This window comes from Podarcis tiliguerta, assembly GCF_965153285.1.
Source record: "Podarcis tiliguerta genome assembly, chromosome: 2".
NCBI lineage: Eukaryota > Metazoa > Chordata > Lepidosauria > Squamata > Lacertidae > Podarcis > Podarcis tiliguerta.
Window position 1 is genome coordinate 112,080,929 of NC_139535.1, and position 14,896 is coordinate 112,095,824.

Here is a 14,896-nt window from a genome sequence, read left to right on the forward strand (position 1 = left end):
GTGCCTGTGGGCAAAGGGCCAACCTCAGGCTAATTTTCATCGTGAGATGAGTGCTGTGTGCAGAGATCACTGATTATTGCGCTCTGTGTTTCTATAAGTGGACAAGGATGTGCAAACATAGCAGGAGATCGTTGGCTGCATGCCCAAAATAACACAGCTTATGAAACAGGTTTGGAAACACTAGTAAAAAAAAAATATGCAGAAAGCAATGCCTACATGCACACATGGGGAATGACTTCAGCAGATGGGATCTGATATAAAGCCCTGCCGTTCAAGTGGGCTTCTTCTCTGCTAATTTCAAGGGCAGTTTTGCACATAAACACTTCTGAAGTGAATGGGGAAGCCCTGGTGCAAAGGTGAGCTCTAGGAAACAGATAAGGAAGTGCAGGGAATTGCAGCTGTGTGCAAAACAGAAACAGTAAGTGAGAATGCCTCATATACCCCATACGTTTAAAAGCCCTAGACTTTCCCCAAGAATCCTGGAGCTGTGGTTTCTCAAAGGCACTGGAAATTGTAGCTCTGTGGTGGGCAGAGTTCCCAGCATTCTTTGGGGCAGCAATGTGTTTTAAATATATGGTGTGCACAGGCAGCCAGAGAGAGAATATGGTTCAATGAATCAAACTTGGGTCTCCTTTAACTGTTGCAACATATTCTAGTTAGGAAGGTGCAAAATTTCACCAATGGGTGACCAGGTGCCCTTCCGACGCAGTTGAACTCCAACTCCCATCAACCCCAGGCAGCATGACCAATGGCCAGGGATGATGGGAGTCAGAGTCCAACCACATCTGGAGGGCCATAGGGGAACTGCAGTCTGGGGCCCAAAAAATATTTCACTACGTGCACACAACTCAATGCTCCCTCCCCGTATGCACACCTTTGGAAACTAAAACATGAAATATTTCCGAATAGCCATTAGCCAAGATACAATACAAAACACAAATTAATTTCCTGCCTCCCTTATCTTGAGTTTTTAAAGCACTTTTCTCATTCCTTACAAATGAAGCAGGGAGCAAAAAAAATTGTCTGTTGATTAAAACCAAGCGGACCCCCACTGAGGGACAGACACAATTGCTTACTGGTCTGAGAATTCGGCCACCAGTTGTCCTTTATCAGACAAATCTGTGGTAGGCAACTGGCATCCCATAGGAAGAATTTGGCCCACAGAAAACTGGCATTTCAAGTGGGTAAAAACCCTCTGGCTACAGTCAGGTTCCCCATAATTGGCTTTGAGGGGAAGGGGAAATTGTTAGAAATGTATGGGTGGGATTCACCTTCTGAGTCCTGTCAGTGCAAGGCCTTAAAGGGGGTTCCCCCCCCCCAAAAAAAAATTGGCTCGGGGTAGTAGTGTCTGAAGAATATTTTGCAGCCTTTTAAATGTATCTGTGGGAAGTGAGGGTGTATTGTTTTGCTGTTTCATTTTACTTATGTACTTGTTTTTATCCTGTATTTTATTCTGTGAACCGCCCTGGGATTTTATGATGAAGGGCGGTATAGAAATCTGATTAATAATAATAACTGTAATAACCTCCAGAATAGCATACACAAGGTGTCTTTCTGTCTGGCCAGCTGCAACGCATTCACCACAGCGCCTTTAATACTAGTCTAGGAGAAGGAATTTCAGCAGGTGTAGCTTACATGTAAAATTATTGTTGTTCTATTTATTATGTATATAATTTATTTACATCCGGCCTTTTTCCCTGAAAGGGATTCACTAATGACCACTAAGGATTTCTTCTACCACTGCAGAGTTTCCTTCATGAGGAAACGCCCGAGGCTGCTTTGAACCAACTCAGATGATCTGCTACATCTATCCAAGTCTCGACCGCTCTGACCAACAGTGGTTACTCTTTGGGTCACAGTTTGACCATGAAGAAGCACGGCCGACTGCCTTTGGGCTCAGCAAGCTCACTGCAATGTTCCAAAGCAGCGACGTCCCAGGCCGAACGGGGTGGAATACAATCTTGAACTTCACATGAACCTTGAAGATGAATCTCAGCCTTGTAAATGGAACCGGCCTCCGAAAATTTGGCAAGCGGGACACTCCTATCCCAGCCCATGCCAGCACTCAAGATCTTTAACTACTGAAGAGATAAAATAGCAGCACACCTGGGTGCTGAAAGCAGGCACATCCATGCACACCGTCCGCCTCCTCCTCCTCAACAGCCCGTGAGTCACCTGGCAATCTTACTCAAGCAGTGATTAGCTGGAGAAAACCTTGGGCACGTTCAGTTTAGGCCTGCGGCGCTCAAGTCAGGAGACTGCGAAGTCAGGTGAGCACCAAGCAAGTGGTAATCACGTGCAGGTATACCCAGGATCTTTCAAGCAAGGGACCTGTCAAGACTGCCGCTCCCATCAGACGGATTAGGCAGATGGATGCTGGTTCAGGGACTCAGCCCAAAGTCTCGCAGGACACCTTGAATGCCTTGCAGCGGGGAGGATGAGCCTTGGTGGCCCACATTCCACCACTGGTTCTTTGAGGAAATTCAATTTTGAATTAAGGAATAGGGTTTAAGGAAGAAAGTTGTCCCAGTTACAAAGAAAAGGAACAAAATAATGGGGGGGGGGGGGAATGCAGAACCTCCACATTTTAATGGCACCCCCTCTGTTTAGGTATTGTATGTTGTACCACGGCTATGTCCCAGTGAGCTTCATAATATTATTATTTTTAAGGTGAAACTGACTAGGAGATACCAGCTTTATTGGGACGCGGGTGGAGCTGTGGTCTAAACCACTGAGCCTTGGGCTTGCCAATCGAAAGGTCGGCAGTTCGAATCCCTGCTCCGGTTGCTCGGTCCCTGCTCCTGCCAACCTACCAGTTCGAAAGCACATCCAAGTGCAAGTAGATAAATAGGTGCCGCTCTGACAGGAAGGTAAACGGCGTTTCCGTGCACTGCTCTGGTTTCGCCAGAAGCAGTTTAGTCATGCTGGCTACATGACTCAGAAAAACTGTCTGCGGACAAATGTCAGCTCCCTTGGACAGTAAAGCGAGATGAGCGCTGCAACCCCAGTTGTTTGCAACTGGACTTAACTGTCGGAGTCGTTTACCTTTTTACCAACTTTATTATGAAATATGACCACCACAAGGAAGGCTTTGGTGATAAAATACACTTGCAGCCCCAATGTTTGGAGAAGCAGGATACACCGCATAATACAGAAGTTAGCCAGGCCTGCCTTAAAGAGAGTGTGTATGTGTTTCCTTCAGCCATCAATCATTGGGGAAGGAGAAGGCATTGCTCCCAAATGGGTCCTATTAGAAGGGAATACCCAAGTCTCCAAGGGTGCCAACAGTTGCACACATACTGTACTTCTGTAGGCACTTGATAAAAGATTAGGCCTAGAAGGCAAACAGGATGGACTTAGTCATGCACAGAGGTTGAAATCAATGGGGCTTAAGTTAGTCATCCAACCCAATGTTAAGCCACAACTGGAAAGTGACATCTCGAGAGATTGTAGCACAATGCACAGTGTCAACATGCGTTGTCGTGAATCACCACGGTAGCCTCCTAGAACGATAAGGAAACCTTCAAGAGGCCATTGTGACGTCACAACAGTCCCAGAATTTCTGAATGCTGCATTGCCCCAGTGGAGAAGGCACAGCAGCTTCCCCCCCAGCCGAAGGGGGGGGGATCACAGTGATGTTAAGCTTCACGGTGGAATTTAAGTGCAACTTGATGGCATCTTGCGCACCACCCACCTCCAAACTGCAGTAGGGCTGACCGCTTCTAATGCTATTGACCCAGAAGTGGCCCCAGAGCAGTGACATGTCGCTCCTGCTTCTTGCCCTGCTGCCCCAGTGATCCCTGGGACTAGAAACGTCCAAGTTCTTTTAATGCGAGTGCGCATGAAATACAAAAAAATAGTATTTATTCCTCAAAGGAGTTCAAGGCAGAATGCATGCTCCATTCAATTCTAATGACAAACCTGCAAGGTCAGTTGGGTTGAGAGGCAAGTGTGGCTTTCACACAGCCACCGAGTTCATTCTATTCCTCAGCGAGATTTGAACCCAAGTCCGTCACTCTGTGGCTACCAAGGAACTTCTGGGGGTTAACAGGAGATCTGTGGGACTCTTAATGCTATGAAACGCTTCCCCTACACTGCACTCCAAAAGCTTCTTATAGATGATTTAGCAGGAATGAGGGGCGGGGGAGGAGACACGGGGCAACCCAGGGCTCTGCAACTCTGCAATCAGGTCACAGTGTCCCCCACAAAGACTGCACAGCAGAGGATTCCTTGTGAAAATTATTTCCAGAGATCTGTAGTAGATGGGAGAAACCCCCCCCCCCAATACACACATATGGAAGGCACTCTTGCATGAATATAAGGATACGTAACCCAGCCTGGCTCTGTTTGTAACCTTCTTCGCTAAAACAAACAAATGAAAATTCTGCAGCAAGCTCCATCCACGCCAATGCAAGAAAAAATCAGGCAGCCTGTGTAAACGCTGCAAATTAAATAAATTTGCATCTATCTGCTTTTTGGGGGGCATAATTTATTCTGCTTCTGCTAAAAGGACAGGCAAAGAGCTATGCGGGTCACCAAGACCCATCTCCTGGTCCATGGAAGCCTTGCTTAGATATCTCCTCCCCCCCCCCCCCCCCGCATCTGAGATTTCAGCCAGCATTGCCACAAAGCATTGATTAAGGACTAGAAACTTGCCCTTTTAAAACAAGAAAGTTGATATTTTCACAGGATGCTGAACTCTATGCTGGGCAGCCTTCTCTGCTGTGATGGAATGACTATCGCTTTCTGAGTAAAAGAGGACACAGCCCAAGGTCCCATATTCTTAGCATCTACCAGGGGAAGAGAATTCAAGCTGGGAAGGAACCTTTACCCGAGACCTGCCAGTCTGGGCTGGATGGTCTGATTCTGTGCAAAGCAGCACTTGCTCACCTCTCCTATGTAAAAAGCTGGCTCTCTTTACACTGGCCCACTTTGCTGGGTTAACCTCATCTCACCCCGCTTTCAGCAACCCTGTTCCCCTAAAACCCAACTTCCCACTTGGTAGGTCTCCACACGCATCAATTCGTACATCCCAGAGAGACCTCATGGGGGTGACTTGCTGGACCCCTCCAATTTGCACACATACACACAGAGCTCCCCAAACCTGCAATATTTCCACCCTCCTTTTTGCACAACAGCCGAGGACAAAACAGAAATGAGTTGCAGTTTTTCAGAGCCTGCCAGTCAGATGCCACGGGGCTTGTTTACCGAGGTGCACGAATCCCGGGGCATTCCCGCGAGTCAAATGCATGCTATTTTATCGAAACAAATTTCGAAGGCAAGTAGTAATTTTACGCATCAGAACTACTTCCCACATTGCAGCAATAATTTTCTCATTCCTTGACTGCCCCTGCACGTCTTTCAGGCTGGCTCCCTCCCTCCCTCTCCTTTCCACTTAAACAACCATTCCAGTACCAACCGAAACCATATTTCTATTTTCTCCCTCCACCGCCACCCCGCTCTTCATGCAAAGAAATAAAAAGGGGAGGAAATCAGGCATAAAAGGCTCTTTAGAAACCCCCACTCACAATTCAGAAATGTACGCTTCGGCTAGGAAAATACCAAATGTCTAAAAATAACGCAAGGGGATTTCTGTGCGCGCTGATGTGTGTTTTTCTAAATGGGAAATGAATTAAATCCCAGACTTATGAACGCCTTCCGGTGCCGGGAATCTAACCTGATAGGATATCCTATCCTAGGATATTGCCACGGAAAAGAACGTTAAAAACCCGGCTTATATATGGCACAAAGATGATTGCATTGCAAAAAAAACACAAACCCAAAAAACACAAACCCGGGAGCAGCCTCTCCTCTTTTTTCGCATTCCCCCTTTAGCGCCCACCCACTTCCAGAGAACTGATGCCATCTCCTACGATCCGCTAAAATCCTAGCGAGAGAGAAGAGTTTGCAGCATCACAGCAACGCTCGCCGGCTTACCCGAATTGTTATCCATGTTGCTGCGTCTCCAGGCGCCCGGCTTCCGTTTGCAGATTTGACTCCGGGTTTGCAAGGGAGAAATCGCGACGAGCCGTTGCAATAGACCTGTGCGGTGCGTGTGTGCTTGCAAACGAGGCGCCCCCCTCCAAGCGGCCGAAAATAAATAAATAAGTGGAAATAACGATCAGCGGAGCAAGTAGGCTAAGCGCTAAGGGAACCCTCTGCGGCTTCCCTCCTTCCCCCTCCCTTGCTTTCTCCCGCGGATGCGAGTGTGCGCGTGCTCGCTTGCTCCCGAGCTGCGAAATGGTTTCAGGTTCCCGAAAGCGGCGTTTTTGCAGCCTGCTGCCACTTCCACGTGCTTCCAAGCCCGGCTCCGGCTGCAGATTCCCCCCTCTCCACCACCCCCCCTTACTCCGGCGCTCCCTGGATTGTATAGACGTGGGTGAGGCTTGCTCGCTTGCTGCTGCTTCTTTTTTGCTTGTTCAACTCGGGGATTAGCCGCTCCTGTTTTCGAGCCAGGAGGGAGCGGGGGAGGGAAGATCTGGCTTGCCTCCGCGGCTGGCTCATGTGTAGCCTGCATGTGACAGCATCGGAGGCATGCCCCACTGACACACATTTCAGGCAGCCCAAGCGATGACATCAGCTCCCGCGGCCGCACATGGGCAGCAAGGCGGAGGAAGGGGAAGGGGAGCTCGGCCTCGCTTCACACACACATTGCAGCAGCAGCAGCAGCCCAGATCGGGGGGGGGGGGGAGCACCCCCCCCACGCACATACCCACCCACCGATCGCGTCCCCCGCACCCACCCGCCGCCTGGCACGGCCCCATCTGGGACACAGGCAAGCGGCAGTTCCCAGCTTATTGTCAGCAGAGAAAGGGGTCACGTCCTGATTTGCCCCAGAAGGGAGCCAAGCTGCCGCTCTGGATCCCGGGTGGGGTGGGGGGAGGATGACTTGGGGAAGGGGGAGAGTGGGGTGGCGATTAACCGGAGCTGGAGCTGGGGCATTCTCGGTCTGCTCAGAAGCACTGTCTTCTTCGTGGTGGTTCAATAAAATAAAAAGTGGTATAAAAAGGTAAAGGGTGAGAGGGGACTCCTTGTCCCTTCACAGAGCCACAGTTCCCAGAGCTCCGTGGGAAGAGGGTTGGACTGTGAAACCTCTTTAAGAATTGTGGCTTTGCAAGGGGCATAGGGCTCTCCTAACAACTCTCAAGGGACGCCGGTGGCGCTGTGGGTTAAACCACAGAGTCTAGGACTTGCCGATCAGAAGGTTGGTGGTTCAACTCCCCGCAATGGGGTGAGCTCCGGTTGCTGGATCCCTGCTCCTGCCAACCTAGCAGTTCGAAAGCATGTCAAAGTGCAACTAGATAAATAGGTACCACTCCAGCAGAAAGGTAAACGGCTTTTCCGTGCGCTGCTCTGGTTCACCAGAAGCGTCTTAGTCATGCTGGCCACATGACCCGGAAGCTGTACACCGGCTCCATGGGCCAATAAAGCGAGATGAGCGCTGCAATTGCAGTCGGCCACGACTGGACCTCATGGTCAGGGGTCCCTTTACCTTTTTAACAACTCTCAACATGCTTAACAAACTACAGTTCCCAGGATTCTTTGGGAGAAACCATGATTTGTAAAGGCAGAACATTACTGTTTTAAATGTAAGGTGCAGGTGGAGTCATAGTTGTGGGGGGCAAAGTCAGTCAGATGGGCGGGGTACAAATAATAAACTATTATTATAAATTATTATTATTACTCTATGCCCTTTTTGTGGGTTTGACATAGGCATCTGGATGGCCACTGTGAAAACAGAATGCAGGACGAGATAGGCCTTTGGGCTGTTCTTACATCTTATTGCTCTGATTTGATTTATTCCAGTAAGCTTTAAGCATACCCAGATTTCATAAGATGATCCCATCTGTGTTCTACATACAATTCCTAAAAGAGTTCTTCCAGTTGAGACAATTTAGGTAAAGGTAAAGGGACCCCTGACCATTAGGTCCAGTCGTGACCAACTCTGGAGTTGCGGCACTCATCTCGCTTTATTGGCCGATTGAGCTGGCGTACAGCTTCCGGGTCATGTGGCCAGCATGACTAGACGCGTCTGGCCAACCAGAGCAGCACACGGAAACGCCGTTTACCTTCCCGCCGGAGCGGTACCTATTTATCTACTTGCACTTTGAGGTGCTTTCGAACTGCTAGGTTGGCAGGAGCAGGGACCGAGCAACGGGAGCTCACCCCGTTGCGGGATTCGAACTGCCAACCTTCTGATCGGCAAGTCCTAGGCTCTGTGGTTTAACCCACAGCGCCACCCTTGGTATAGGCAGCACCAAAGCTGGGGAAAGCTATACCTGTTGGATTTCTGCCTGTGACCAGCCCCAGACAGAGGGGCGGCCATATGGGCCACTTGGCCTGGGCCTCCAATTCCAAAGGGGGCCTCGGTCAGCATATTCACGATCATTTTGTCTTTATATGCCGATACGGTTCAAGCCTTGAAGTAAAATTATTTGTCAGCATAACTTTTGTTAAAATTATTTATATACTTATTTATAAAGACTTTACCTGGCCCGGGCCTCTGCAAGGCCCTGCCTGTGACCAGAATTTCTGAACCGCAGCTGGTTAAAAGTGCTGCAGTCAGTAAGCTCCCCAGATGGTGTTGGACTACAGCGCCCATTGTTCCCAGCTGGCTTGGCCCATTGGTCAGGGATGATGGGAGTTGTAGTCAACACCTGGGGACCCAAGGTTGAATAATTATAAGATTAGAGGAATTTTCTGCCCCTTTTCTTTTACTGAGGGTATCTGCCCTTGAAATCACTGGGGCCTTAAAAGTGCCTCTTTGGTTGGCTCATGGTCACCATATTGTAAATCCTGCCAAAGTTCTGAAGACAGTTATTTATTTCTGTGATGCCATAATCAGTGTACAGGTGGTTTCCCCTGACAACTAGTGACTACAGAGTGCTAAAGCCTTGTGACTAGTGACAACAGAGAGCGAGGCAGGCTGCAACCCTGGGCTCACTTACCTGGAAGTAAATTCCACAGTGAAAATCAAAGTTAGACTTACTTTGGAATAGACGTGTCAAGGGCTGCAGCTTTAAGCAACTGTGAGCCACTCAGATTGGGAGTTCCAGGACTGAGAGAGTTCACTGAGTTTCTCAAGTGCTCAGGGTGGAACATAGGAATCTGTCTGAGTCAGACAACTGTTTCATCTAGCTCTGACTGGCAGGGGCTGTGCGAGGATCTTGCCAACCATACCTGGAAATGGTGTGGCCACAAAAACATGGGGCTGCCTCTGTGCAAACCACACTATGGGCCCAACCATTTAAGAAGCCCCAAACTGCCAAATTATGCACCATAGAAATTAAAATCGCCCTACATCTGCTTAACCCTGGTGCATGTGTCAATGCCATTTCGAGCATGAAATACTTTGATCGCTTCTAAGATGCATTCATCATGTGCAGACGGTTTTGAGAATCCACAATTTGAGCCTCTTTAAATTGTCTCAAGGGACGCGGGTGGCGCTGTGGGTTAAACCACAGAGACTAGGGCTTGCCGATCAGAAGGTCGGCGGTTTGAATCCCCGCGACGGGGTGAGCTCCCATTGCTCGGTCCCTGCTCCTGCCAACCTAGCAGTTCGAAAGCAAGTCAGAGTGCAAGTAGATAAATAGGTACCACTCCAGCGGGAAGGTAAACGGCGTTTCCATGCACTGCTCTGGTTCGCCAGAAGTGGCTTAGTCATGCTGGCCACATGACCTGGAAGCTGTACGCCGGCTCCCTCGGCCAATAAAGTGAGATGAGCGCCGCAACCCCAGAGTCGGCCACGACTGGACCTAATGGTCAGGGGTCCCTTTATCTTTACCTAAATTGTCTCAACTGGAGGAACTCTTTTAGGAACCAGAACACAGATGGGATCATCTTATGAAATCTAGGTATGCTTAAATCTTACTGGAATAAATCAAATCAGAGCAATAAGATGTAAGAACAGCCCAAAGGCCTATCTCGTCCTGCATTCTGTTTTCACAGTGGCCATCCAGATGCCTATGTCAAACCCACAAAAAGGGCATAGAGTAATAATAATAATTTATAATAATAGTTTATTATTTGTACCCCGCCCATCTGACTGGGTTGAACTAGCCCTCCTTTGCCCCCCACAACTATGACTCCACCTGCACCTTACATTTAAAGCAGTAATGTTCCGCTTTTACAAGTCATGGTTTCTTCCAAAGAATCCTGGGAACCGTAGTTTGTTAAGCATGTTGAGAGTTGTTAGGAGAACCCTATTCCCCTTGCAAAGCCACAATTCTTAAAGCAGTTTAACAGTCCAATCCTCTTCCCCTGGAGCTCTGGGAACTGTGGCTCTGTGAAGGGACAAGGAGTCCCCTCTCAGCAAACTACAGTTCCCATGATCCTTTGGAGGAAGCCATGATTGCTTGAAGTGGTGTGATATGACTTTAAATGCAAGGTGTAGATGTGGCCGATACTGAGACATATATAGCCCCCGAACCTAAAGATTCCATATAGCCATCACCACTAATTGCTCAGTCGATCTTTCTCTCTCTCTGCATGTGTCTTTGTTCCCTTCACTGCTACTGCTAATACAGTGGTACCTCGAGTTGCAGACTCTTCAGGTTACGGACTCCGCTAACCCAGAAATAGTACCTCGGGTTAAGAACTTTGCTTCAGGATGAGAACAGAAATGACAGGGCAGGAGGCCCCATTAGCTAAAGTGGTACCTCAGGTTAAGAATGGTTTCAGATTAAAAACAGACCTCCAGAACGAATTAAGTTCTTTACCCGAGGTACAACTGTACAGTGGACGCTTGGGTTGTGAACGTGATCCGTGCGGGATGCACATTCGCAACCCGTGTTGCGAATTCAAAGCTTCTGCACATGAGCAAAGCGTGATTCAGTGTTTCTGCGCATGCGTGACCGCCGAAACCCGGAAGTAACCCGTTCCAGTACTTCCTGGTTTCGGCGGTCCATAAACCGAAAAAACGCAACCTCAAGCGGCTGTAACCCAAGGTATGACTGTATTGTAATACAGTACTACAGGTAAAGGTAAAGGGACCCCTGACCATTAGGTCCAGTCGTGACTGACTCTGGGGTTGTGGCGCTCATCTCGCTTTATTGGCCAAGGGAGCCGGCATACAGCTTCTGGGTCATGTGGCCAGCATGACTAAGCCGCTTCTGGCGAACCAGAGCAGTGCACAGAAACGCTGTTTACCTTCCTGCCGGAGTGGTACCTATTTATCTACTTGCACTTTGACGTGCTTTCGAACTGCTAGGTTGGCAGGAGCAGGTACCGAGCAACGGGAGCTCACCCCATCGTGGGGATTGGAACCGCCGACCTTCTGATCGGCAAATCCTGGAATCTGTGGTTTAACCCACAGTGCCACCCATGTCCCAAATACAGTACTAGCTTAATATAAAACACTTGGAGATCATAGAACTGCAGAGTTGGGTCATCAACTCCTTGCAATGCAGGAATCTTTTTTGCCCAATGTGCAGCTTGAACCCACAGCCCTGAAATTAAGAGTCTCATGCTGTACCAACTGAGTTATCAGTCTGGAAGTTAGAATGACAGCTCAGGCCTGTAGCACAAAACAACTAATGCCTAAATACACAAAAAAATGCATTATTTTTAAAATACAGGACTCAATGTTTGCAACGGATGAATTGGTTAAAAACAGAGATGTGTGAGCCAGGAAGTTATATACCAGGGCACAGAGAAAGCCCCTGCTGAATATGAAACTGGGACAACCGCTATTAATAGGATGTAAAAAAAAACCACAGAGAGAAACTGGGACAGTGCAGTGAACCATTAACATACTGCCACGACAAAGGTTTAAAAAGTGAGGCAGAAGGTGGGGGGGCACCCGAAGTTAAGAGAGCTGGAACGGGAAGCTGACAATTTAATTTACTCAAGTCTTTTTCTCCTAAAAGTTTGTTCTGCTCTGAAAAATAGAGTTTGTGTTCTGGGTCCCGATGTGAGCACCTGAGAACATTTGATCAAGCGTTGCGCCAGAATAATATCAGTCAATGGCCTTGCTGGGGGAAAAGTCTTTATAGCACAAGAGAAATCCGTGAAGGTTTAGGACAGGGCCACGCAAGGCATCCTGAAGACTGTAAGAGCAGAGAAGGTCCTACTATGCAGCGAGTTGAGGCAGCAGTGCCCACGGCAGAGTGGGAGATCCAGATCTGATCAGTCACAGTTCTCAGGGAAGCCCTCCTGCCCAATCCCCGAGAATAGAAGCGGTTAAGAAAACGGGAGGCCTCCCATTCATTTCAGCAAAGTGGGTGAAATCAGATTTGACCGCCACCAGGTCTGATAGCTTTATAAAGGGATTTGATGAATGGGAGAGAAAAACAGTCATGGCTTACATTCCGATGGAGCTTGTGCAGGAGAACTTCCCAAGGCCGCACTTCATGGCACTGTGCAGTCACATACCATCTCTAGGTATTGTGCATGCGCAGAAGACGACGGCACATGGATGCTTCTCCAATGGAGAAGTCTCAGTCTTGCTCTGAAGCCGTCACAGGTTGGAGCGCATAATCTGCCTACTGTGTGGCTGCAAAGAAGGCTCAATTTGCAGTTTGCATCCTCTGGTAACCATTAGGTCCAGTCGTGGCCGACTCTGGGGTTGCGGCGCTCATCTCGCTTTATTGGCCGAGGGAGCCGGCGTACAGCTTCCGGGTCATGTGGCCAGCATGACTAAGCCGCTTCTGGCGAACCAGAGCAGCGCACGGAAACGCCGTTTACCTTCCCGCCGGAGCGGTACCTATTTATCTACTTGCACTTTGGCGTGCTTTCGAACAGCTAGGTTGGCAGAAGCAGGGACCGAGCAACGGAAGCTCACCCCGTCGCGGGGATTCGAACTGCCAACCTTCTGATCGGCAAGCCCTAGGCTCTGTGGTTTAACCCACAGCGCCACCCGCGTCCCATTAATATATAAAGCCCTTAACAATTAGGGACCGGTTTACTTGTAAGATTGCCATATGTGCCCACTCGACTGCTTCAGTCTGCAGAATCGCTGTCTCTTCCGCCCTGAGTGTGATGAAAACATCCCATCGCACCCACTACAAGAGCTGCAGCAGAATTACATACCCTCAGAGGATACAAACTGTTCTCTGTTTCATCTCCGTGTGAGTTGCTGTTCTAGGCATGCCAATCGGCAGGGACACCTAAAGCAAAATAAGGAAGCTTCCTTATCCCGCGTCAGGCTTTTTGTCCATCCAGCCCAGTATTGGCTGCAGCTGATTGGCAGCCGCTCTCCAGGGTCTCGGGGTCTCAGAAGCCTTTGCTATCATGCTCTTTCTGAGTCCAGAACAGTGATCCATGCAGCTACATAAGGGATGGTGTGCAATGTATCACTAACGCTAGTGTTGCTTCAGCAAAATGATTTCTGCTTGTTCAACAGCACCCCAGGCACCCCCTAAATCTGTTCTGGGCTTACCCCCGCCTCTATGGAGCAGATCTGGAGACAGTGTGTGCAAGGGGAAGGAGGAAAGAGGGTGAAAGTCCCATTACACTTGCACAAGGATTTACTTCAACACTGTCCAAGAGCTGGTCCCCTTTGCCAAGAAGTTGTCCTCTTACATAAGCCTTTTCGGGATGCAAGAGTAAAGTGTGTCACCAGTTTTAATGCAGAAGGTATTAGAAGTTTGTATGATTATGTGTTGTTCAAGGCCTCCCCTGGCTGTCTTGCCAGACAGCAATTCATCTAAAAAGAAACCTTCGCGGACTTTGAAGGATCCCAGGGAAGAAAAGAAGGGATTGAGCAGTTGATAAATGGCAACCCAGAACCAGCTGAGCCCCTGCTTGCTGTTTGTGGCAGTTCACACAAAAAAAGCACCACACACACGTAGGTGGCCCAGAAACCCTAACTCTCTGCTTCCCTTCCACTCCCCACCCCCACCTCTCTGGGTGACCCAGATTCCTGCATGGAACCATTACGTTTGGCTAAATAAGTAGAAGGCAAAGAGTCACCATCCTTTCAGATATAGACAAAAGGAGATGCAATGTTTTGTTACACGACTTGTTACATGCTCTGTGTATGGGTTTAAAAATAAAGAACAGGAGCAAACAGAGGTCGCAGCTCAGCAGAATCCATCAACAAGAGGGTTGTGGAAGCTGTAGGGATTCCAGGAAGAACAAGGCGAAGATCATTCTGCCTCATCCAAGCAAGAGAAGGAGCAGCTGCAGAGTATGTGCTTGCTGTCAGAAAAGAGCACTGCTCCAATGTTTGCTTTCCTCTACCCTCCTCAGCCCTTTTTCCTTTTGTAGCATATCCATTAGCTTGTCAGCCTGCTGGCAAGGATTGTTTTATCTGTTAATCTCTTTGCAATGCTTAGAAATTTTAAGTACTTATTATTATTAAGTATGATGTGAGGATGGGATGTGGGTGGCGCTGTGGGTTAAACCACAGAGCCTAGGACTTGCTGATCAGAAGGTCGGCGGTTCGAATCCCCGTGACGGGGTAAGCTCCCATTGCTCAGTCCCTGCTCCTGCCCACCTAGCAGTTTGAAAGCACGTCAAAGTAAAAGTAGATAAATAGGTACTACTCTGGTGGGAAGCTAAACAGCGTTTCTGTGTGCTGCTCTGGTTCGCCAGAAGCGGCTTAGTCATGCTGGCCACATGACCCGGAAGCTGTACGCCAGCTCCCTCAGCCAATAAAGCAAGATGAGAGCTGCAACCCCAGAGTCGGCCAAGACTGGACCTAATGGTCAGGGGTCCCTTTACCTTTATCTTTACGATGTGAGGACTGTCATTTGAGGCACCCTTACTCAGGAGTAAGTCCCACTGAACAACATGGGACTTGCTTCAGCATATGGCTGTATAACTGCAATCATACTGACCTGGGAGTAAATGTGGTTGATACCAATGAAACTTACTTCCCAGCAATCTGTTATTGTCATCTGCATGGGCCATCTTCTACTTAAAATGCCTCAAAGAGACTTGCATTGTAAAAGGC

The 14,896-nt window shown here is 48.7% G+C and overlaps 2 protein-coding genes across 5 annotated transcripts in view; both read right to left on the reverse strand.

Moving 5' to 3' along the window:
• Positions 1-14,896, reverse strand: part of CSAD (cysteine sulfinic acid decarboxylase) — a 742,174-nt gene that overhangs the window by 385,634 nt on the left and 341,644 nt on the right. The window lies entirely within an intron of this gene.
• The window catches only part of LOC310671465 (nuclear receptor subfamily 1 group D member 1-like), a 56,549-nt gene that overhangs the window by 32,447 nt on the left and 9,206 nt on the right, over positions 1-14,896 (reverse strand). Inside the window, exon 1 of one of the 4 annotated variants that reach the window (XM_083427574.1) lies at positions 5,938-6,545. The exons of the other annotated variants lie outside the window; for them this stretch is intronic. Coding sequence (XP_083283700.1) covers positions 5,938-5,953 — 16 coding nt within the window. The 5' untranslated portion in view covers positions 5,954-6,545. Of the gene's footprint in view, positions 1-5,937; positions 6,546-14,896 lie in introns of those variants that run through there. 4 annotated transcript variants of the gene reach the window in all.